The following is a 22,469-nucleotide window of genomic DNA, read 5'->3' as shown; positions in this document are numbered from 1 at the left end:
CGAAGGATTCCGGGAGGCGGAGGGCGGACGAGGAAGCGCACTGCGGCACGGCGAAGGCCGGTGCCCAGGTCCAGGACCCAGCCCCCGAGCCTCGCCGCGGTCCCGCGGAAGGGTGAGGGCCCTGGATCCTGCGGTTGGGGTGGGGGTGGCGGTGGAGGGGTCAGAAGGCGGAAGGCGTGAAGAGCGCGGGGGCGTGTCCGGGGCGTGGCCACGTCCCGGAAAAGGGCTGAGTCCCCGCCCCGATACCCACCCCCTGTCACGGCCGCTCTTCTTAAGCCTTCCCCCCAGGCGCGGAGATGAGACTTACTGCGAGACTCATGAAGGTGTTCGTCACCCGGAGGATCCCCCCCGAGGGGCAGGCCTTGCTGGCTCAGGCCGGAATGTAAGAGGGGCTCCCCCGACCCCGACACCCCCCGCCCATGTGTGAGCCTCGACTCCCCGGAGCCCGGGCGCACGGGGACGGCCCTGGCCGTTGCCCCACGCGCGAGCCCACCTCGTGCGCCTGCGGACCCCCTCCTCCCTCCCGTGCCCGCAGTCTGCCCAGCCTCGGCCCCGCCCCACCCCACGCGTGTGCTTGAACCCGGGGCCCCGTCGCCTTCCCGAGCGCCGTTCATCCTGCCTGAGCCCCCACTCCAAGAGCGTGCTTACTTCCTGCACCCCGAGCGCCGGGCTGTCCACTCGGGGCCCACGGGTGTCCTCAGCTTGCCCACCCCCAGCCCGGCGCCGCTCTGGGAGCTCAGCTGATCCACCCAAGATCAAAGCCCCAGTACCCTAGTCGGCCTCAGGGCTGGTTTCTGCTTTAGAGGCGCCGGGACCCCCCCGTTTCGGAAAACTCTGGGAGCCTTGGGCACCGGAGGTGGAGGAGAGAGAGCGAGGCTGCCACGCGTGTTCGGAACCCTTTCTTCTTTGCCCTCTGGGCCATCGCGGCCTTGCCGGGCCTGCCTTGGGGGTGCCGGTGCCCACAACCCGGTCGGGTTTGTTGCGTCTTGTTTTCAGCAGGCTTCGCTCACCGAGGCCGAGGCCCCGAGCTTACCCGCCTCTGTTTGCAGTGAGCGGCCCCGAGCCAGGCCACTGAAGCACGGCACTCATTAGCAAATACTGCTCTGGCTGGTCCGGGCCAAAGATCCAAAGGCCACAAGAAGGTCGAGGGGCCTCTCTTCGGGCCAACCTTTTCGTTTTACAGATGAGGAGAACAGGCGCCTCTAAAAGGTCGAATTACTTGCTGGCTGGCACTGGGCTGCTAAGTTCTTGGCTTTGTCTGGGTGACCTTAGGGCCTCAGTTTCCTCACCTGTAAAACAGAAGGGTTGAACTATCTCGGCCCTAGATCCAAGGTCTTAAGATCCCATGATTTATAATGGCTTTCTAAGACCTACAGATCTAAGGATCAGGTAGGTGATTTTGCTGTTCCTAGTGGGTGAAAGGCCACAAGAAAGGGTAGCTCTAGGAATGAGGATTTCTGCTAACTACCCTTTTCTTGTTCTTTGGGTGCATTTTGAAAATCTTTAAAAAAATAAAGTTTAGTTGTAATTTTTTCTTCCCCTTGAAAAGGACTGTGAGAAGAGACATGGGCATGTTTCTCTTAAGCCAAGATAATTTTATTGAGATTCTTCACAAAACAGAGTCTGCTTGCTGGGCTTTCTGCTTGGTTTTGGTGCCAGCTCACAGGGTTGCTGTAAGGATCAAATGAGCTACAGGAAGGGCTGTGCAAACCGTAAAGCTCTTTATAAATGCTATTATTTAGTTGTTATTATTATCATAGCTCCTTCATAGAGCCATGATCATCATCTCCATCTCTTCCTCCTCCTCTTTTCCCTGTCTTCCCCCCATCCTGGATTGGGAGCTCAGGGTATACAAGTGATTAAGTGACTGGCCCACCCTCTCTTTTCTGGTAATTAACATTGTAAGTCATAGACTACACCCAAATATCACCTTAATATTTGTTTCTGTTGAGTTGTTTCAGTAGAGCCTGACTCTTTGTGACCCCAATTAGGGTTTTCTTGGCAAAGATACTGGAATGGTTTGCCATTTCCTTCTTCAGTTCATTTTACCAATAAGGAAACTGAGGCAAACAGGGTGAAGTGACTTGTCCAGGGTCACACAGCTAGTAAGTGTCTGAGGCTGGATTGGAGGTCAGGTCCTTCTGACTCCAGGCCTGTTGCTCTATGCACTGCACCACCCAGCTGCCCAATGTCACCTTCACAAAAAGGCAAACAGTAAAATTGATTTTATTCTTTTGAGATTACCCTCCCCTCATGTCCTACTCTGCAATCAATGACACAAGATACAATTTGTTAATACGCTACTAATGAAGGTCTTTATGCTTTATGTATACTTTATACTTTACTATATTTATGAAGCAAGACAGTAAGTGGTCAGTCGAGCCAAATTGGTTTTTCATCATCTTCCTTCTGAAAAGTTAAGGCCTAGTTTGCACAGGTCTGCTCACCATACTTTGTTAAAACAATGTAATAATAATTCTTATGGGAAGATAATACTTCACTACTTACGTCATAAAGTTGTGAAGAAACTTCCATTTGTTATTGGCCCCAATGCAGGCTGTACCCGGCTCCCCCAGTCTGGCTAGAACAAAATCTGAGTGCTGCTTTTATCCAACAAAAGGAAAAGAACAGAACATCACCAGAGAGCGGTGATGATAAAAATGAGTAAAACACTGACGAAATACATTTTAAAGATTTATAGCAAATACATTTTATAATTTTATGTACATCAAATGAGGTAATATTTGTAAAGTGCTGGGTTCAGAATCTGACATGCAACAGGCCCTTCTTAAATGCTTATTCCCTTCCCACTCCTTACCCCTGGATCCCTACTTTTGGAAGCAGTGGTTAAGTGCTAGACTTGAAGTCATTCAAAATCTGGCTTCAAATTCAGGCTTTGACATTGGAAGGAAAAACCTGAGTTTCAGAAAGCTTTAAGCCTAGCCTATCAGTTATATGGGAGGGTTAAGATTTGCTTTGGATGGCCAGGAAATCACAGGGCCTTGGACATAATTTTGAGTAATTATTTTTCAAGGAATATATTTTCATTTTCAATAAGACCTCAAGTCTAATGTCACAATATATCCAGACCGATAACAAGAGAAATAACCAGTAAAAAATGTTGGTGATTTTTCTCAGTAAGAGGTGTGTTAGAGGTACAAGATAACAACCATAAAAAACTATTTAAAGGATAAAATAAAAGGTATTTGGGTTTGGGGGATTTAATGAAAATCCATATAACGAAGGTGAATTTCTATCATTCCAAAGCACCAAATGCTGTTGAATCGCATTTGCTACAATCCACATCACTCAGAGTTATTGTATGAGATTCAAGAATGTCAAAGGACCAGATTTAAAATAAAAAATATTCATTTGCCTTTATAAAACACCCACAGCTTACTTCAAATCCTGCCTTAGACATAGAATTTACTTTTTAGAATTCTAGAAATTTAGAATTTAGTCTTAGATGTAGTTTAAAGCTTTTCAGTGGATAGCGTACCCATCCTGGAGTAAAGAATATCTGAGTTCAAATCCAACCTCAGATACTTACTAGATATATGACCCTGGGCAAGTTTCTTAGCCTTTATTTGCCTCAGTTCCTCCTCTGTCAAATGGGAACATACTAGAGAAGAAAATAGCACTCCTGTATCTTTGGCTGTGTAGAGTCGGACACGACCAAATGGCAAAGGCCTTTCTTAAATACAGGTCATTTAACTGCTCTGTAAAATGGGAATGAAAACAGAGTTATGAGTCAAGTAAGACAGAGCATCCCAGATGCTGCGCAAACCTCAGAGCACATCATTAATGTGAGCTCTTGTGGTTAGTGACAACTGTGACTATGACGGGGAGTTTTCCGAAGCTGCGTGAGACACGCATTAACTCTCCTTTCTTCTTTCAGTTCTAACGTAGAACAGTGGGAGTCAGATGAGCCCATATCAAGAGAGGACCTGCTGAAAGGAGTGGCTGGAGCCCAGGGTATTCTCTGCCTTTTGAGTGACAAAATAGACAAAAAAATCCTGGACACCGCAGGTGTGTATGGGGCCCCAGATGAAGATTTCATACGGTAGCCTAAGGATCCTGGGCATCTCTGGTTGAGTCTTAGTTGTATTTTCAGATTGGTGCCTGCTCTTAAGCCTCTGTTTATTTTTTTAAATGATACTCAATCCAACTTACTACATGCCTACTTTCTGCCAGGCTAGGTACTAGAGATAACTGTCCCTTCCCTCAAGACTTGTTCAGAAATCACCCTTTACTACAAGAGAGGGTCTTGGAACTGCAAAGAAGATGGCCAGGCAGTGGGCTTCCATACCATGCATTTGGGGAGAGAGAAATTGCTTTCAGTGGGTGGGCTGGGCCATCATGGAGATAGCACCTGAATTGGACACACAAGGAGGGGAAGAAGGAAGGATGAAAAGAGAGGGGAAGGAGGGAGTAACATCAACAGCAGAGATAAGGGGAGGAGGAAGAGTCCATTCCGTGTGTAGGAATGTGTGATCAAAAGCACAAAGACAGGCTTTTGTTGCAAGACAGAAAAGTCTGATTTGACCTTGGGTTAGTAGGCATCTACAGCCTTTCTATTTAAGGGCACTTTTTAACAAAGGGAATGTAAACTGCTACCTTGCAGACTGGAGCAAGTCACCTGTAACATATCTAGACCTTACTTCACTTTTCTGGGTGGAACCAGGAATTCTTAACCTTTTTTGTGTCATGTACCCCTTTGGAGGTCTAGAGAAGGCTATGGAAGCCCTCTCAGAAGATTTTTAGATGCATAAAATAAAATACACTTATTTTTTAAAAACCTGCTTACCATAGAGTCTGAGTTAGGTTCCAGGCTTAGTTGTGCCTCTAGCTGTGTGACAGGGACCACAGTCTGAGACTTTGTTTCTTGATCTATAAAATAGGGATAATTTATACCACTTAATTTTCAGGGTTGTCGTCAGGAAAATATTTTATAAATTATATAATCTTATAGCACTTACATTGAAATAAAGATGTAATTTTTTTCCCATCCAAGTTCAGACTCCCTAGTCGGGGGGGGGGGGTGCAGTCTGAATGTATATAGACCTCAGGTTAAGAAATCCTGGGTTAAATGACCTCTAATGTCCTTTCCAGCTCTAAATGCTACAATCCTATGCCTCATCTTTGTATGTACTGTGCCCTGCACAATGTAGGCCTTTAATAAATATCGGTTGTGTATAGCTGAATGCCAATAGAAGGCCTTTTGGCAGAAAAAATTGAATTGGGCTGAAAACAGCAAGAACAAAGATCGCATTTCCTAAAGAGAAAGCAAGCCACGTTAGATTATATATCACTATCTTCTGTGGGAACTGTCAGGATTAATGCTTAAGACATCCTAAATTCTATAAAACAAGAACATTCATTTTTGGTTTCTTTCTACTTATCAGGATCCAATCTCAAAGTAATCAGCACATTATCCGTAGGAGTTGACCATCTTGCCCTGGATGAAATTAAAAAGCGGTAAATGCAGCCTTTTGTTCTTTTCTAAGGAGCATTAAAGGTATTGTAGGAGTTATTGGAGGGGAAAGAAGAGGATTCTTAATTCAAGCAAAAGCATTGACTAGGAAAACAGAAGGATTTAGAATTCTTGAAAAGAAAAGTGAAGGAATCTTTCCATGATGGTTATGGAAACTTTGTTTCTTGCTTTCGTAGAGGAATCCGTGTGGGCTACACCCCAGATGTACTGACAGATGCCACAGCAGAGCTCGCAGTGGCCCTACTCCTCACCACCAGTCGCCGGCTGCCAGAAGGCATTGAGGAAGTAAAAAAGTGAGTATGTGTATTTTGGGAAGAGTCAGAGGTAGTCTATCATTTGTCTGGTTAACTCTGTATTCTACATAATCTAAGGCAGAGGTGAGGAGCCTGTAGCCTTAAGGTCACATGTAGCCTTCTAAATCCTGAAGTGTGGCCTGATTTAGAAGGCCAGTTTCCCCACCCCTGGTCTAAGGTAATGCCATCCCCAAGCTACCTCACATTTTACTCTCTTTCTCTTTTTAACCATGAGGCATATTTTATTATACTGTAATTTTTTTAACTGACACATGTATGGTAACTTTTTATTAACCAGAATATATGCATTAATCACAGCCATAGCACTCTATACCCTTGAGAGTGTCAGGTCACAGACAGTAAAACTTCCTAAGGCGACTTTTGTTTTAGCTGGTTGTTGTTAACATGTGTGATGGAATTACTGAGAAAGTAGATTTTAAACTCATCTTTTTTGGAGCAGATAAATTGAGACTTGCATGGCTCTTCTTCCAAAGATGAGAGGAGTAGAACCCCATTTATATTTCATGAATACTGATGCACAGCTCTTTTCTCATTGTGGGGAAAAACCCACAAACCCAGGAAAGACATTATAGAAATTTCTAACTCACCATGATGCTAAGTATATTAAGTAAAAAATGTGTTTGCAAAGTCTCTTTTGAGAGGTTGTCCATGTCCCCATCACTGCTTATTACATTTTCTTCTCAGAGCCTAGAATCAGGAAGACTCATCTTCCTAAGTTCAAATCCAGCCTCAGGCACCTACTAGCTGTGTGACCCTGGGCAAGTCACTTAACCCTGTTTGCTTCGGTTCCTCATCTATAAAATGAGCTGGAGAAGGAAATGACAAACTACTCCATTATCTTTGCCAAGAAAACTCCAAATGGAGTCATGAAAAGTCAGACATAACTGAAAAAAAAAAGACTGAACAACATATTCAAGGTATAATATCGAACTCCTGACATAGTATTTCAGTTTTTTCTTTTCCTTTTATTCCAGCGGTGGTTGGACTTCATGGAAGCCACTCTGGATGTGTGGCCACCAGCTCTTGAACAGCACAGTTGGAATTATCGGGCTGGGAAGGATAGGTAACACCTCTTTTCTGCATTTTATAACATCAGTTGGAATTGAGGACATACACAGTAAGCTACTGCCTGAAACAGCGCCGAGTGAGCCTTTTGTTGCTGTTCAGTTGCTTTAGGCATGGTCAACTTTTCATGACACCATTTGGGGTTTTCTTGGCAAGGATACTGGAAAGAGTCCTTCTTCAGTTCATTTTACTGATGAGGAAACTGAGGCAAAGAGGGTTAAGTGACCTGTCCAGGGTCATACAACTAGTAAATGTCTAAGGCCAGATTTGACCTTAGGAAGATGAGTCTTTCTGACTCTAGACACTGTGCTCTATCCACTGAGCCACCTAGCTGCCTCCAAGAGAATGCGTAAATAGGTAGAAATCAGTAAAGTAAACCTTTATCTGATGGTAAAAACATAGAACTTAGAACAGTAGCAGCCCATTTCTTTTTTTTTTGTATTTCTTTTTTTTATTTAATTTATTTAATATATTTAGTTTTCAGCACTGATTTTCACAAGAGTTTGAATTACAAATTTTCTCCCCATTTCTACCCTCCCGCCCACTCCAAGATGGCATATATTCTAATTGCCCCATTCCCCAGTCAGCCCCCCCATTTGTCACCCTACTCCCCTCCCATCCCCTTTTCCCTTCTTCTCTTGTAAGGCAAGATAAATTTCTACCCCCCCATTGCCTGTGTATCTTATTTCCTAGTTGCATGCAAAAACTTTTTTTTGTTGTTGTTTTTGACCGTCTGTTTTTAAAACTTTGAGTTCCAAATTCTCTCCCCTCTTCCAATTCCCACCTACCCTCCCTAAGAAGGCAAGTAATTCAACATAGGCCACATGTGTATCATTATGTAAAACCCTTCCACAATACTCGTGTTGTGAAAGATTAACTATGTTTTGCTCCTTCCTGACCTATCCCCCGTTATTGAATTTTCTCCCTTGACCCTGTCCCTTTTCAAAAGTGTTTGCTTTTGATTACCTCCTCCCCCTGTCTGCCCTCCCTTCTATTGTCCCCCCTTTTTTATCTTCTTCCTCCTAGTAGCAGCCCATTTCACCCAAGCAACTAAAATGTAATTCTTTGCATTATCTTGTTTCTGATTTTAAAAAATCAAACAAACAAAAAACCCTAAGGGCTTAAAAAAAATTATAATGCAAAGCATCCAAAGGAAAAAGTATTTAGTGCCCGTGAAGAAAAGCAAAGAATTCTGTACAGGCCTAGAGCTTAAATTCACCACCAAAGGCCCATATTTCCCCTTTGATATGTTGGAAACAAACACAAGACTTGGAATCATGAACTTGGGTCCAAACTGTGATTCCCATATTTACAAACTGTGATCATCTTTTTGTCTATAAAATGGGGAAAACAAACAGCATTGGATTTTTATGCCCTGTTTTTGAATCCCAGACCTGTGGTTTACTGCCTGTGTGACTTCAGGAGAATCACCTTCTTCCCTTCTCCCAATCCTTCTGGCTCCGAAGCATGCATGTACCTCCCTCCAGACCTTACTTTGCTCATCTATAAAGCCAGGCAGCTGTACCAGATTTTTCAGGCTGGGAGAGAGGGGGGTTAGGGGCATGGCACCTGCATGATCTGGAAAATCCAGGTAAAATTTTTGGCCCTCCCTTCATCCCAGAGAAGAAGTCTGAATTATCATGGTATTAAGATAAAATATGTTGATATTATACAATACTCTACATATATTTTGTGCATTTCTGAGTTTCTAAACTTTTTCCATGTCACATGCTGGCCTTCATGTGTTGTCTGCAGCTTCTGCAAAACTCCCCCAAATTCCCGTTGATTTTCTTATGCCGACCCATGATATGGCAAAACTGCAATGGGTAAAGCTGTGATGTGGAAGGGATAGCTGTACTCCTGTTGCCCATTTGGACATGCTCCTTTCCAAATGCTTTTCCTTCTCTCTCAGTTACAGCTGATTCTGTTATCCAAGAGAATTTAGAGCTTGCTTTGGTAGGAAGAACAAATGACCAACGCTGACCAGGAGGGCATTTCTTGTGCTCAGCCATCAATCCACATCCTTTCTCTAATTAATGAAGAGCTAAACAATGATGAACCTACCTAATATTCCCTATTATCCCAAGACCAAGAGAGCAAACACAATGACTCCAAATGGTTCTGTTCAGTCATAGTTATAGGAAATAACTGCCACCTCAGCCCCCACCCAGCTACCCCGGGGCGGGGGGGAGGGGGCGGTGAATGGCACAGAATGACAGGGATGCTATTTTCTCATTTTCAGGCCAAGCTATCGCCCGTCGTCTAAAACCATTTGGCGTCCAAAAATTTTTATATACTGGACGTCAGCCCAAGCCCAAGGAGGCAGCTGAGTTCCAAGCAGAGTTTGGTAAGTTGGGCATTCATTTAAAAGGCAGTTGGGCATATGCCCATGTTGTTTCTGATTTATGTCATGAGAAATCCTACAAATGGGAATTACTCAGGTCAGCTTTTGTTTGCCACTTGTGCCAGGGGCCTTTTTAAAAAAACATGATAGGGCAGCTAGGTGACACAGTAGATAGAGCACCAGGACCTGAGTTCAAATCCAACCTCAGACACTTGAGCGTGACCCTGGACAAGTCACTTAACACCAGTTGCCTCACAAAAATAAAAAAAAACAATCCATGATAATAGAAATATGGCTATCGTGTATAGAAAGCTGGCTTCAGAGCTGGGAAGACCTGGGTTCATGTCCTGATTCTGACATACCCAGGCTGAGTATCCCTGGACAAATCACTGAAACTCTCAATGTCCCAAGTAATTCTCTACAACAGAAAAACAGTTGCCAATCTTCATTGAAAGAGGTATTTCCTTGCCAAAGAATTCCCTGTACCAAAGAGATCACCCGCCTGGACTTGGAAAAGCCCCGTTACTATAAAGTAAAAAAGACTTTGGTTTGAGTCCAGGTTCTAGCTGTGTGCCATGGGCCACAGTGTGAGCCTTTGTTTCTTGATCTGTAAAATGGAGATACTGTTTGTACCACTTAATTTGCAGGGTTGTTGTAAGGAAAGCACTTTATAAATCATATAATTGTGACCTATGACTGGCTGTGAGTAACTTTGTGCTTGAGCCCCATTTTCTCATCACCTTCGATTTTTTGAACTAGAAGTGACAGAATCACCTAGTTTAATGCCCTCATTTCACAGGTGCAAAAATTGGATTAGCCATCTGCATGCTGTTTACTTTATCTGCAAAATGAGGGGACTTGGATAGCCAGTTTCTAAGGTACCTTCTCCCTCTAAGATTCAGTGAACCAGCATTAATGATTTAAAAATAATTACAGAGTACAAATGCAAAAATCCAGACAGGTGAGGTGACCTTGGCCAAGGCAACAGGATTCATTAACAGCAAAGACAGTCAAGAAACATTTATTAAGCACTTACTATGTGCCAGGCACTATGCAGTAGCTCCCAGTGCAGTGCTGTATCAAACTAGATAAAAAAACAATGTGATGAAATGGAAATGACCCTAGATTTGGAATTGGAAGACCTAGGCTAGACTCCCAACTCTCCATGGGACCACGGTTAATTCCCATAGTCTCTCCTTTCTTCATTTCTGTAGAGGCTAAGCAGCTAGGCACAGTGGATAGAGCACCAGCCCTAGAGTAAGGAGAACCTCAGGTCTAATCCAGCCATGAACACGTACTAGCTGTGTGACCCTGGGCAAGTCACTTTTGCCTCAGTTTCCTCATTGTAAAATGAGCTGGAGAAGGAAAAGGCAAACTTTTATAGCTGCTTTTAATAGCTGCTCTATCTCTGCCAAAGAATCAGACACAACTGAACAACATACTGAGGACTAGGTGTGGTCTCTAGCCTTATTTCTAGCTCTGCAGCCTAGATAATCTTCATTGAAAAGGAACAAAGGAAAGTAGGCCATTTGCTGTGTGTTGCCCAGAGGGTGTCACTCCTTACTTGGGAATTGACAATTTTTGAAGTAACCTTTGAGAAGAAAGGTAGAACTCTGCTTCTCCGCCCCATCTCTGAAAGCTCAGGGTGCCCCTCCCCACTCTTTCTGCAGACTGCTTGGGCTTGCCTTGTCTTTGTTTAACTTATTTTTGTCCCTAGGAAGAGATTTTAGGGTAGAGGGCTTTGAGGTTTGGTGTCTTCTCGTTTTTTTGCCTCGGCTATCAGGAATGTTTCAGCCTTTGAGACCAATGGAGAAAGATGCTGCCAGGGGTATCACAGTTCTTGGGAATATTCTGTGAAGAACTGCCTTTCTCCTAGCTGCCTTCTGGGCTGGAAATGCAAAGATTGAAAGAATTAAGCAATGCCTGCCCCCTACCGAGGGGATGCGTGTGAGCAAGTAAGTAAATACAAAGTGTCTGCAAAATGATACCAATTAAGGTGCTAACTCGATAACTGAGACTGGCAAAGACCTCGAGCGGGAGGGAGCTCCTGAGCTGTGTGTCACCATCATCATCATTACAGTATACTGTAATGATGCATTAAATGTTTAATTATTGTGATGTTATTGTCACAGATAAGATTTATGACAGTATTTACTGTGCGCCAGGTACTATGCGATCCTCACAACAGCCTCAGGAGTCAGGTGCTCTTATTATCCCCATTCTGCAGATGAAGAGACTGAGGCAGAGGTTAAGGGACCTGCCCAGGGTCATAGGGCTGAGACCAGATTTGTCTTCAGGTCCCCTGACTCCGGGCCAGTGCTAAAATCTAATATCTCTGGATGATTTCAATCAAAAAGAATTATCTTGGACTGAATTTTTCTCATAGTATTTCAATTCTAGGTCATTCTATGCCATGAAACCTAGACTCTTCAATGTTAAATGAAATTATGATTAAATCAGTAGACTTTAGAGCAAGACAAAACCTTAGATATTTTAGCCCAACTCCCTGTACATTCTTTACAAAGATGGGAACTGAGGCCCAGAGAGCATGAGTGAGTTGCCTAAGGTCACACAGGGGTAGCAAGTGGTATCATTTGAACCCAGCTCTTTTGGCTTCAAATACTCCAGTGCTTTTTCTACTGTGTCATATGTTTAAGAAGCATGTCTTTTTCTTAGTAAGAATCATTCACTGTTTATAAGTGTTCTGGTATGCATTCTTTCTAGTGAAGTGTTAATACACCGCATCTTATTTATTTTAGCAAATCAGTATATTTTCTAAAGTTAACTTAGGTTTTTTTGGAATTTATTTGCAAATAAAGTTTTTCCATTTGGCACTATGGTTGTTGCCTACCTAGCTGAATATTATAATGTCAGCTTGTTCTGAGGCTGTCCACATACTCAATTTACTTAAGTGTTCTTTTTAAGTAAAGTGCTCAGCGTGAATAGGAGTTCGTATTTTGGAGGTGCTTGATCTATCTACAAAGAAAAATTAGGAATTACTTTATTATAAAATGCTCTAGAAGTCTTAATTGTGTTTATTTTTTTAAAAATTGGAATGTTAAGACTTGTATGTGTGGACGTAATTAAAGTTGTATATGGTAAGACATACTTTGTTTTTACTGTATGTTTTTACTGAATGATGTATTCCCTATCCCAAAGCAGGCATGAATAAAATTAGGTTAAATGTAAAAAAGAAAAAAAAGAAGCATGTCTTTTAGTTATTTCACATACTTTGGCTGTCTCAGCCTCTAAACACAAAAGCATCTTGAAATTCATCTTGTTTCACAATGTCTCATATCTCTGTTTCCCAAACACATCCTTTACTTTTCAGTCTTTGTGTCTAAATATCTTCCCTCTATGTTTTGGAAAAAATAAATTTCAGTTGCCTCTTCACAACTACAAATTTTTTAAGTTGTATGAAGCCATAAAATTTTGGCTAACATTTTGTAATAACAGATACAAATGGATGATGAAGTATAATTTCTCACAGAATTGTAAACATTTTTCACACTTGTCAGTCTTTTGAGGAAAGTACTCTTCTGATAATTATCTGTCATCCTGATGCAGTCTTTATAGATTTAAGACTTATTCTGCCCAACCTACATGCACACTGCTAGGTGGCTTCCCGCTGCGTAGGTGGTTATATTTCCTCCTCTCCTCCCAAAGTCACTAAGTCCTATCAAAATTCTGACTTGCCTGTTGACTGGCTTTTAGTCTGACTTTTTTTTTTTTTTGAGGCACTCAGGGTTAGGTGACTTGGCCAGCTACTAAATGTCTGACTTCAGGGCCAGTGCTCTATCCACTGTGCCACCTCGCTGCCCCTAGTCTGTTCTTTTAGTGGGTTCTCCCCACCCCAGGTCCTGGAAACTGTACTAATTTTAATTTGCAAGGCTGGTGTAATCGTTTCTAAAAAGGGAAAACGAGGCCCTTCCAAGAAGACTTGATAGAGATGAGTGAATCAAAACCTTGGTCCCCATTCTTTTGGGGGTGATCTCACTCTTCATCTGTTCTGTTGCTCTGCTACTGATCCCTCCCTCCCCCCCCCCTTTTTCCCTTCAGTTCCTCTTGACCAGCTGGCAGCCCAGTCAGATTTTGTGGTGGTGTCCTGTGCTTTAACCCCTGACACCAAGTTGCTCTGCAACAAGAACTTCTTCCAGAAGATGAAGAAAACGGCTGTGCTTGTCAACATAAGCAGGTAAGGCTTACAATCTGGTGATGTGAAAAAAAATACTTACTACTATGCTTTTCCAACTTTGATTTCATATTTTCAGTGCTACTGAAACCTCTCTTTGAACATGTGTGTCTTTCTTTGAGCTAAGCCAAAGAGAAAATCAGAAATAAAATGAAAACCATGATCTCTATTTGATTCGGAAAAAAATACTAAATCTTAACTGGAATATATAGAATTCCCTGGAAGGAGGAAGCCTTAATTGTAGGCTTTTAAACATTTGCATAATCAAGCTGGTCTCAGCAGAAGTAAATAGGACATACCTCTGCAGAAAGTTTTGCCAATTATTTTGTAGCACAGAAAATAGAGTAGGTTTGAATCCCTTTTCAAACACTTAATAGCTGTGTGACCTTGGGCAAGTCAACTAACTTCTTAACCTAAGATTTATCATCAGTAAAAGAGAGATAACAGGGTTTCTGTGAGAATCAGTAGAAACACTATATATAAAATGCTTTTGCAAACTTCACAGTGTTAAACATTAGCCATTATTCTTATTTCTAGGAATGATGGTGACGATTGCTGGCATTGCTTAGTGAAAGACTAACATGCTTTCTCCACCAGGGTTACCCATGTTACAGAAGGTCTGTGGCTGCTTTTCATTAAATCGGCAATTATTTAATAACTAAGATCTATCCCTTGTCTTATGCTTCCAGAAATCCTGGAGAGGTCAAGGGATCTACCAATTTAGGTGCATAAAAGATGCTCCAAATCTCTTAACTGCAGAGTTCCTCACTCTGAAACTTTGTGGTTCAATCATTCTAGTCATGGCCATCCCTGTGACCCTATTTGGGGTTTTCTTGGCAAAGATACTGGACTGGTTTGCAATTTCCTTCTCCAGCTCATTTTACAGATCAGGAAACTGAGGAAAACAGGGTTACATGATTTGCCCAGGATCACACAGCTAGTAAGTGTCTGAGGCAGGATTTGAACTCAGGTTTTCCTGCCTCCGCTACTGCTCTATCCACTGTGCCCCATAACTGCTCTTGAAACTTTTACTTAACACTAATAAAGAATTAATTTTTTGAAGTTTTAAAGTAATCTGCCTTCTTGGAAAATCTCATTCAGTTTCAAAAGTTCCTGTGGGTGGTTTCGTTTGCCTCTTTTCTGGATGCAGTAACCCTATAGGAATGTCTTTGGTTACCAGTTTTTTTTAACTCTTTCTGATACAGCCAGTAATTGATGGCAGAGTCTTTGGGGTCCAACATCCCTATGAATACGATCAAGTAAAATTTTCACTTTGGCCTGCTCTGACAGACAGAAAGGGACATAGAAGGTCTGATCCCTACCTTCAAGGTCCTTATGGCTTATTCAGAGCTAACACATGTGAACAAGAGACCAACATAGGACTGCGTGTAAGGCTTCACTGTGTGCATCAAGGCTGAGGGTTCTGTACCTGGGGCCTTTGAGCTTTTAAAAAAAATATTTTGATGTAATGATTTATTTTATTTGTAAAAAAACTTTTTTTCTGAGAAGAGGTCTATAGGCTTCACCAAATTGCCGAAAAGGATCCATGTCACAAAAGTTAAAAACCCTGGATCAAAGCCTTAAGAGATGTATTAAATTTAAATAGGGAGAAAAATAAAGAGCTTGTACAAGGTAAGGAATATGGAATACAAGAAGGGCAGTGAGGAGAATGAGCAAATATTTTAGAAGTGTTGGTGAGAAGATTTGGATTCTATTTGATGGAGGCAGTTGAATGCCAGACCTACTAATTGACAATGGAGATATAAAGACAAAAAAAATGAAGCTATACCTGCCCCCAGGGAGCTTATATTCTGTGATACAGACAACATAAAAATGTATGTAGAATAAACACAAGGGATATTTAAGGTAAATACAGAAACCCAGGTTCTAATACCAGCTCTGCCATTATGAAAGTTTAACTGATAAAAAGGAATTGATGCACCAAAGAGGCCAAAAAAGCCCAGAAATTGCTTCAATCACCAAGGAAATGATCTCCTGCCAAGCAGAGATGTGTTAGCCAAGAACACCACCCATTTAGGTGATAAACTTGTTGGCAAAAGCCTGAAGAGGATTGCTTTTATGACAAACTTTTTTCTTCTTTAATAACAATGGAACCACAACATTTGGTTTCTGATATTTCAGTCCACAGTATGCTAAAGGAAGGAGTAGCATTGGTACTAAAAGCTGACAGCTGTGATCCTGATACTGGAAAAGCTGAGGCCAGTGGAGTTCTTGAATTCAGGAGTTCTGAGTTGCAGTGGGGCTGAAAGCTGTGGGGTATTATGAGCCAGTAATAAATATAGCACCAATGTGGTGAGCCCCTTCAGGTAGAGGGCCACCAGGCTGCCCAAGGAGGAGTGAATTGGCCCCAGCTGGGAAAAGTGGAGCTTTTGTGCTGGTAGGTAGGGTTGGAGGTCCATGAGTGACCACTACACATCCAGCCTGGGCAAGATAGGGTCTTGCCAGTCTCCCTTCTATTCCCTCTTCCCCACTTTCCCCCCAAAAAAGGCACCAAAGAAGGCAGGAAGAGACACTGTACCAGACCACAGAGAAAATATATGCTAGAGAAACATAATTTTGAGAGCATTGAGAGATCAGTTTTTAAGAAGAGGGAACTTAATAAACAAGTAGAAAAAAGTCATACATGATATTACAACTGAAGAAAGACCAGTTAAGAAGAAATGAAAAACTGACCTTATATGCCTTCCTTCTTTTGTCTGTAAAATCTTTATGAGGATGAGTTACACATAAAGGATGTTGGAGGAAAAACTACAAGAATGGAACAGGTAGCCTTTTCTACTCAGTATTCTAAAACAAACCACATCTTCATTGGTCACAGAGTTGACTAGAAGGAGCAGAGACTATAAAATCTCCATTATTTACTGTTTGTCGATCATTTAAATATTTTATTTTGTTCGGTCATGTCTGACTCTGTCGGATTCTATTTGGGGTTTCTTGGCAAAGATACTGGAGTGGTTTGCCATTTCTTTCTCCAGCTCATTTTACAGATGAGGAAACTGAGGCAAACAGGATTAAGTGACTTGTGCAGGGTCACACAGCTAGTAAATGTCTGAGACTGGATTTGAACTCACCTAGCTGCCCTAAGTATATGATACAGTAGATTAAAATACAGCCTTAGATGTTCTCTTTCAACAAGATACCTCCCAGTCAGTCATCAAGCACCTACTAATTGACAGGTATACAAGACCATGGAGATATAAAGACAAAAACATGAAGCTATACCTGCCCCCAGGGAGCTTATATTCTGTGGTACAGACAACATAAAAATAGTTGTAGATTAAATACAATGGATATTTAAGGTAAATACAGAAATCCAGGTTCTAACACCAGCTCTGCCACTTTCTTTAAGAACATACTATATTCCTTGATAGATAATACCCTAAGGATAATTTGTTCAATCTTCTAATCACTGATATTAAACAAGACTTTAAAAAGGGAGAGAGATAGAGATAGTGGATAGAGAGCTAACCTCAAAGCTAAAAAGATCTGGGTTCAAGTCCTGCTTCTGACACATACTGGATATGTGATCTTAGCTAAGTCACTCTCAATTCTCTAGGCTAGTGGTATCCAACTCAAATAGAAATAGAGGCCACTAACCCATACGTGAGGATCCATGTAGGTCATATTTTCACTGTTTTAAAACATAATGTTATCTATATTTGTTATCTTCCCAATTACATTTTTAAATGGACTGCGGGCCATATATTTGACACTTGCTTTGGCAACCCTCTAAGAATGTAGATTGCAAAGAAGGTGCTGACCTGCATTGGCATAGGGGGGTTTCCTCACCTGGGCATTCCCTTACCAATAAAATCATGACTCCAGTCCCTGTTCCTACAAAATAGGAAACAAGCTTACCAAAGGTGTCTGCCAGTGTTCAACATAGGTCAAGAGTTTTGAGGTAGATTCCATATATATAGTAGGGGCCTCCAGATGCTCATGTTTTCAGAAGCCATTGATTGAATTGATGACACCACGCCCAAGAATACTACTGTCTCCTAAATGAATGAAAAAACATTTATTACATGTTTACTATGTTTAATCCACGTGGAAAAAAAAAACCTAAATGGATAAAGAATGCTTATTGCCCAGATTATGCTATGTAGTTGTAGGGACATTCCATCGGTTCATGTCTTAGAAAGGTAGTTAGACCCAGACCTGTATGGAATTCTGCAACAGACCAGCCAGGGTTATTTTGGTGAAATTCTGTATTGCTTTCAGTGATCCCAAGCTGCATTCTTCTGTCTTCTTCATACATTCCTTCCAAGCTGCTGCACTCCAACCTCTGATGTCCAACTGGGCACTCCAGCTGCCACCCTGGAACCCTGCATGCCTGACTGATTGGTGATGGACAGCTCATCATATGTAGGCATCTCCATACCCACCTTGGCAGTGCACACTAGCCATCTTCCTTACATGTGCATACCCTAATTATCCTGTTCTGCCCACCCTTATTCCCCTTCACTTCTTACTCTGGGAACAATCATTCCTGGAAAAAACACTTATCAGTCCATTCGTGATAACAGACCAAAACATCCTAACCCTCCTTCCCCCACTCTTGCTTTCTTAATTCTTGCCCGGGTAAATAATCAAGTCAACACTGTCTTGCCCATCTTTGGATCCCTACTGCTTAACACAGTCCCTGGCACATAGGCATTTAGGTGGCACAAGATAGAGCACTGGGCCTGGAGTCAGGAAGACCCGAGTTCAAATCTGGCTTCGGATGTGTCCTAGCTGTGTGACCTGGTCAAGTCACTTACTTCTGTTTGCCTCGGTTGCCTGTAAAACGAGACTAATAGTGTTTAAGCTGCAGGATTGTTGCAAGAATTGAATGAGAAAGTATTTGCAAAGCGCTTAGCGCAGTGCTGGGCACATAGTAGGTGGTACATAAAGTAGTCAGTGGATGAAGACGCTTGTCACAGGTAGTGATTTTCTTTAATTGGTGGAGCCAAAGCAACATTCATCAAGCTAGAAACAAGTTTTTGCTCTCTATGAAAACTGCCTGGAATAGGATCTCCAAAGGAGAGCTGACATGAAGCATTTTCTTTAAAGCTTCACCAGCCCTGTAAATACTTGCCTACTAGTAAGAAAAGATTTTTTTTAACTTCTATTTTTAGAAGGGTAATTTAGCTGACGGTATTTTATTTAGAAAATATGGTGCCTTGTACCCTGAAGTTCTTAATACTTTCAAGTAACTTTCTGAATAGAATCAATAATGGACACTATCAGGTTGTGATAAATTTTTCACTGGTAGTGAAAATGGTATTCACCACGAGTAATCAGAAATTATCTGTGAATCTTATCAAGGCTTGGCCATGGCACTGGTTCCATCTTCTCTTAGCCAGTCTTAGTAATGGTCACTTTAACATGCAGAAAGACTGCTCAGTATTCATCCTTTGACAACATACCCTATTGTCCAAACCGTGTTCTGTAATTATAGGCACAGTTCACTGAGGTGTTCCATTAATGTGTATATCTTGGATAGTAGGGAGTTAGACCCAGACTTGTATAGAAGCAAGAGACCAGGCAGGATTAATTTGGGGAAATTATGTATTGTTTTCAATCCCTTAATAAATAGTTATTGATAAAGATGAAGTAATGAAAGCTAGTTTTATGAGGATATCTTCACTGGCCCATTATTAAAATTTTAATTGAGAACAGGAGGTAGAAACTGAAGTCTTATGTAAATTTTTTCATAAAGGTAGACAATTCAGTGTTACACTTAGCATGGACTCCTCACATGTGTGGCGAATTGGGGGTTTTTTGTTTAGTTTTGGGCGGGGGGAGGGTTTGTTCCTTTTTTTTTTGTTTGTTTTTAACAAAACCCATGAGAAGTTGTGTTCTTTATTGGATGCTATACCAAGGTACCATTCTAATTCCTATGGTTCCCAGGGGTGATGTGGTGAACCAGGAGGATCTTTACGAGGCTTTGACTAATAACCAGATTGCAGCAGCTGGGCTAGATGTCACAAGCCCTGAACCACTGCCCACAAACCATCCTCTTCTATCACTGAAGAATTGTGGTAAGACTTTAGTTTTTAAAATGTAAGGTTACACTTTATTCCTCCAAGTAGAGATGTGGGGAAGGGACTATAGGAACAGAACAATGTATATCATATCAAATAAAGTCATTTTGTTGGCCAGTTTTGCTTAAGGGAATATGGGAAAGTAAATAGTGTTTTTAAAAAAAGACATCAATAATTTTTTAAATGTAAAGTTACTTTTTACCTTTAATTTAAAACTACTAGAGAAGTTCAAATTTCTAGACTCTACTCTTAGCTCTGACAGAAGCTGTTTCTTTAAACAAAAACTTGTTCCTCAGAACAGTACCTAAAAGCAGGCGTAATTTTAGTTTCTGGAAACCTAAAGGCCATTGTGGAATCACTGAGTGGATTACTTACCCTACAATGGGACAAGAATAAACCTTTGTCCCTTGAAGCAACAAGCAACACACCTAGGTTCCCTAGAGTCTAGACAGACATCTATCTCAGATAGGGATTTTCTTTAATTAGTGGAAGCCAAAGCAACATTCATCAAGCTAGAAACAAGTTTTTGCATTATATGAAAACTGCCTGGAATAGGATCTCCAAGGGGAGAGATGACTTAAAGCATTTTCTTTAAAACTTCATCAGCCTTATAAATAACTGCATGCCCACTGGTAAGAAGAGATTTTTCAGCTTATATTTTTAGAAGAGTAATTTAGCTGTTGGGGTTTTATTTAGAAAATATGGTACCTTTTTGCCTTGGAGTTTTTATTACTTTCTGAATAAGATCAGTAACGGCATTATGAGGTTGAGATAATTTTTCAGTGGTTAGTGAAGATGGTATTCTGGTCCACACATACGTGAATAATCAGGAATTATCTGTGAATCTTATCAAGGTTGGGCCATGGCCCTGGTTCCATCTTCTCTTAGCCAGTCCTAATAATGGTGACTTTAACATACAGAAAGACTGCTAAATGTTCATCCATTGACAATGTACCCTACCATTACCTCCGAAGGTAAAATATTAAAGACAATTTTAAATAAGTCATGGAGCTAGTTTTACTTTTTAAAAAGATATATATAATCAATAGGTTGTGTTGTCTTTTAAGCTCTTAAGAGTTGTCAGCTGTTGTTTGTCGTTCGTTCTCAAAGGGCCTGTGACTTCAAGAAGATGATGCTATGATATGCAAATGAGTTGGATTTAAGTGAGAGAGAGCTGTGCAAAGTCACCAGCTTCACTTTCTCCTCCTGAGCCGCCTGGGTCCAGAGGCCCCATATAGATCAGGACTGGAGATGGCCCCCAAGTTGTCAGCTAAACTACTGGTGAAAGTATTGCCCTCAATCCCATAAAACAAAAAAGATCTTACCCAGTTGACTGATGCCCAGTAGATCAGTGCCCACATTGTGAAGAAGTGACTGTAGGTTTAAATAAGTTCCACTGAATATACGTAAAAGCATTTTGAAAATTTAAAGTGCTATACAAATATAACATTCTTTATCATTTAGGGTCACTGCCTTAAATAGTAGTTGTTTACTACTAAGTACCACAATTTACATGTATGCTTTTTGCTACAAGCATCATTATAATCGGCACTGCCTCTGAATCAGTCCTTAAAAGGAGAAATAGTATATTCCAAGAGTATAATTTGCCATAAGCGTTCTAATGATATTGGACTTTTTGACATCCCTTTGGTAACAAGCCACTAACTTGTATTGAGAATTTAAGCCTAGAAAATATAATAGCTCCAAGATTATTTAGTCCATTTCTCCAAACTGCATTTCTGTTACCATGATAGTAATTGGTAAAATGATGTGAGGCCAAAAAATTATATAGTTGTCATGATTCTCATTTTATTAGCCAGAAAATCTATTCAGTTGAATTCTAGGTAAATATTAAGCTCTTACACTCTTTCTTCCTGCCATTTTCTGACACCTCTTTCCTTTACAGTGATTCTACCACACATTGGAAGTGCTACCTACGGAACCCGAAACGTTATGTCAGTGCTGGCAGTCAATAACTTGTTGGCTGGCCTAAAGGGGGAGCCAATGCCAAATGAATTCAAATTGTGAAGATTAAACAATTAGAATCTCACAATTGAGGAAGAATTAATAAAATGATCATTATATATTCACTTCTGCTAAACAGAAGTATGCTACTTTCACCTGAATGTTTCTGCTGTCATAAAGAAAACAAGCAGTGTGGCACCCACTCTCCCCCAAACATATATTTGCCTCAAAACTACATGAAAAGTGCCTAAGAATAACATTTACTTTGTGATTATCCTGTAATTTAGGAAACAAAGGTGACAATGAGTATGCAACATTTGTTGATGAATGTTATCATCTTAATTTTAATAATTAAATGACCATTTTGTTGATGAATGTTATCTAAATTTCAATAAGTAAATGACCATTGTGTTACTTAATAAGCTTGTCTGTGTGTCTAACTACATATGAATACTTGCTTACCTCTTATGACAGAATCCCATGGTTAAAAGAGACCTTCAGAGTCCATCTTGTTAAATTTATATCTGAAAAAGAAATCCCTCTTCAAAGCACCCAATACGTAGTCATCCAGTTTTACCTTGAAAATCTCCACTTATATGTGTATGCCCTTTTTTGGGGCTGTGCTTACAGCACTGTTCCCTACAGTGTCTCTCGCCACTGTCACCCGAGACAACTACTTAGACTTTTAGATAGCACTATGAGTTTTTCCTCACATCAAGGCAGACTTGTCTCTTTGGAATTTATACTTACTGCTCCTAACTAAATATCCTCAAGCCAAGCAGAACCAGTTTAATTCATCTTCTGAGTGACAGCCTTTCACATAACTGAGAACTTCCATGCCCTCCCCGCAAATTTCTTCTCCAGGCTAAAAACCCTACTGTCTTCAGTCGTCACATCGAATGAACTTAAGAGCTTTCACAATCTTGGTTGCCTTTTTCTGGACATATAAATTAGAGAGCACAATAACTTCATATATGAGTTTTAGCATGAATTTACATCACATTAAGCTTTTGTAGTTACTGATTTTCTTTATATGGCAGTACCCACA

The 22,469-nt window shown here is 41.1% G+C and overlaps 1 protein-coding gene across 1 annotated transcript; it reads left to right on the top strand.

Annotated features, from left to right (window-relative positions):
• The first annotated feature begins 189 nt into the window (after nucleotides 1–189).
• Nucleotides 190–21,840, top strand: GRHPR (glyoxylate and hydroxypyruvate reductase). Its single transcript, XM_036741558.1, has 9 exons — nucleotides 190–382; nucleotides 3,899–4,029; nucleotides 5,406–5,478; nucleotides 5,671–5,787; nucleotides 6,783–6,871; nucleotides 9,116–9,220; nucleotides 13,277–13,412; nucleotides 19,323–19,453; nucleotides 21,363–21,840. The coding sequence occupies exons 1-9, from the start codon at nucleotides 297–299 to the stop codon at nucleotides 21,482–21,484; spliced, it is 990 nt and encodes a 329-aa protein (XP_036597453.1). The 5' UTR covers nucleotides 190–296; the 3' UTR covers nucleotides 21,485–21,840.
• Nucleotides 21,841–22,469: the final 629 nt, after the last annotated feature.

The sequence above is a fragment of the Trichosurus vulpecula genome, chromosome 1, assembly GCF_011100635.1.
Source record: "Trichosurus vulpecula isolate mTriVul1 chromosome 1, mTriVul1.pri, whole genome shotgun sequence".
Classification (NCBI taxonomy): domain Eukaryota; kingdom Metazoa; phylum Chordata; class Mammalia; order Diprotodontia; family Phalangeridae; genus Trichosurus; species Trichosurus vulpecula.
This window is presented reverse-complemented; position numbering and strand designations above follow the sequence as displayed.

Bases quoted from the DNA above. Each gene is read 5' to 3' on its own strand.
- GRHPR (XM_036741558.1), top strand. From the start codon at position 297: ATGAGACTTACTGCGAGACTCATGAAGGTGTTCGTCACCCGGAGGATC. The intron at 383-3,898 runs GTAAGAGGGGCT...TTCTTCTTTCAG, and splicing joins TTGCTGGCTCAGGCCGGAAT to TTCTAACGTAGAACAGTGGG. The intron at 13,413-19,322 runs GTAAGGCTTACA...TATGGTTCCCAG, and splicing joins GTGCTTGTCAACATAAGCAG to GGGTGATGTGGTGAACCAGG.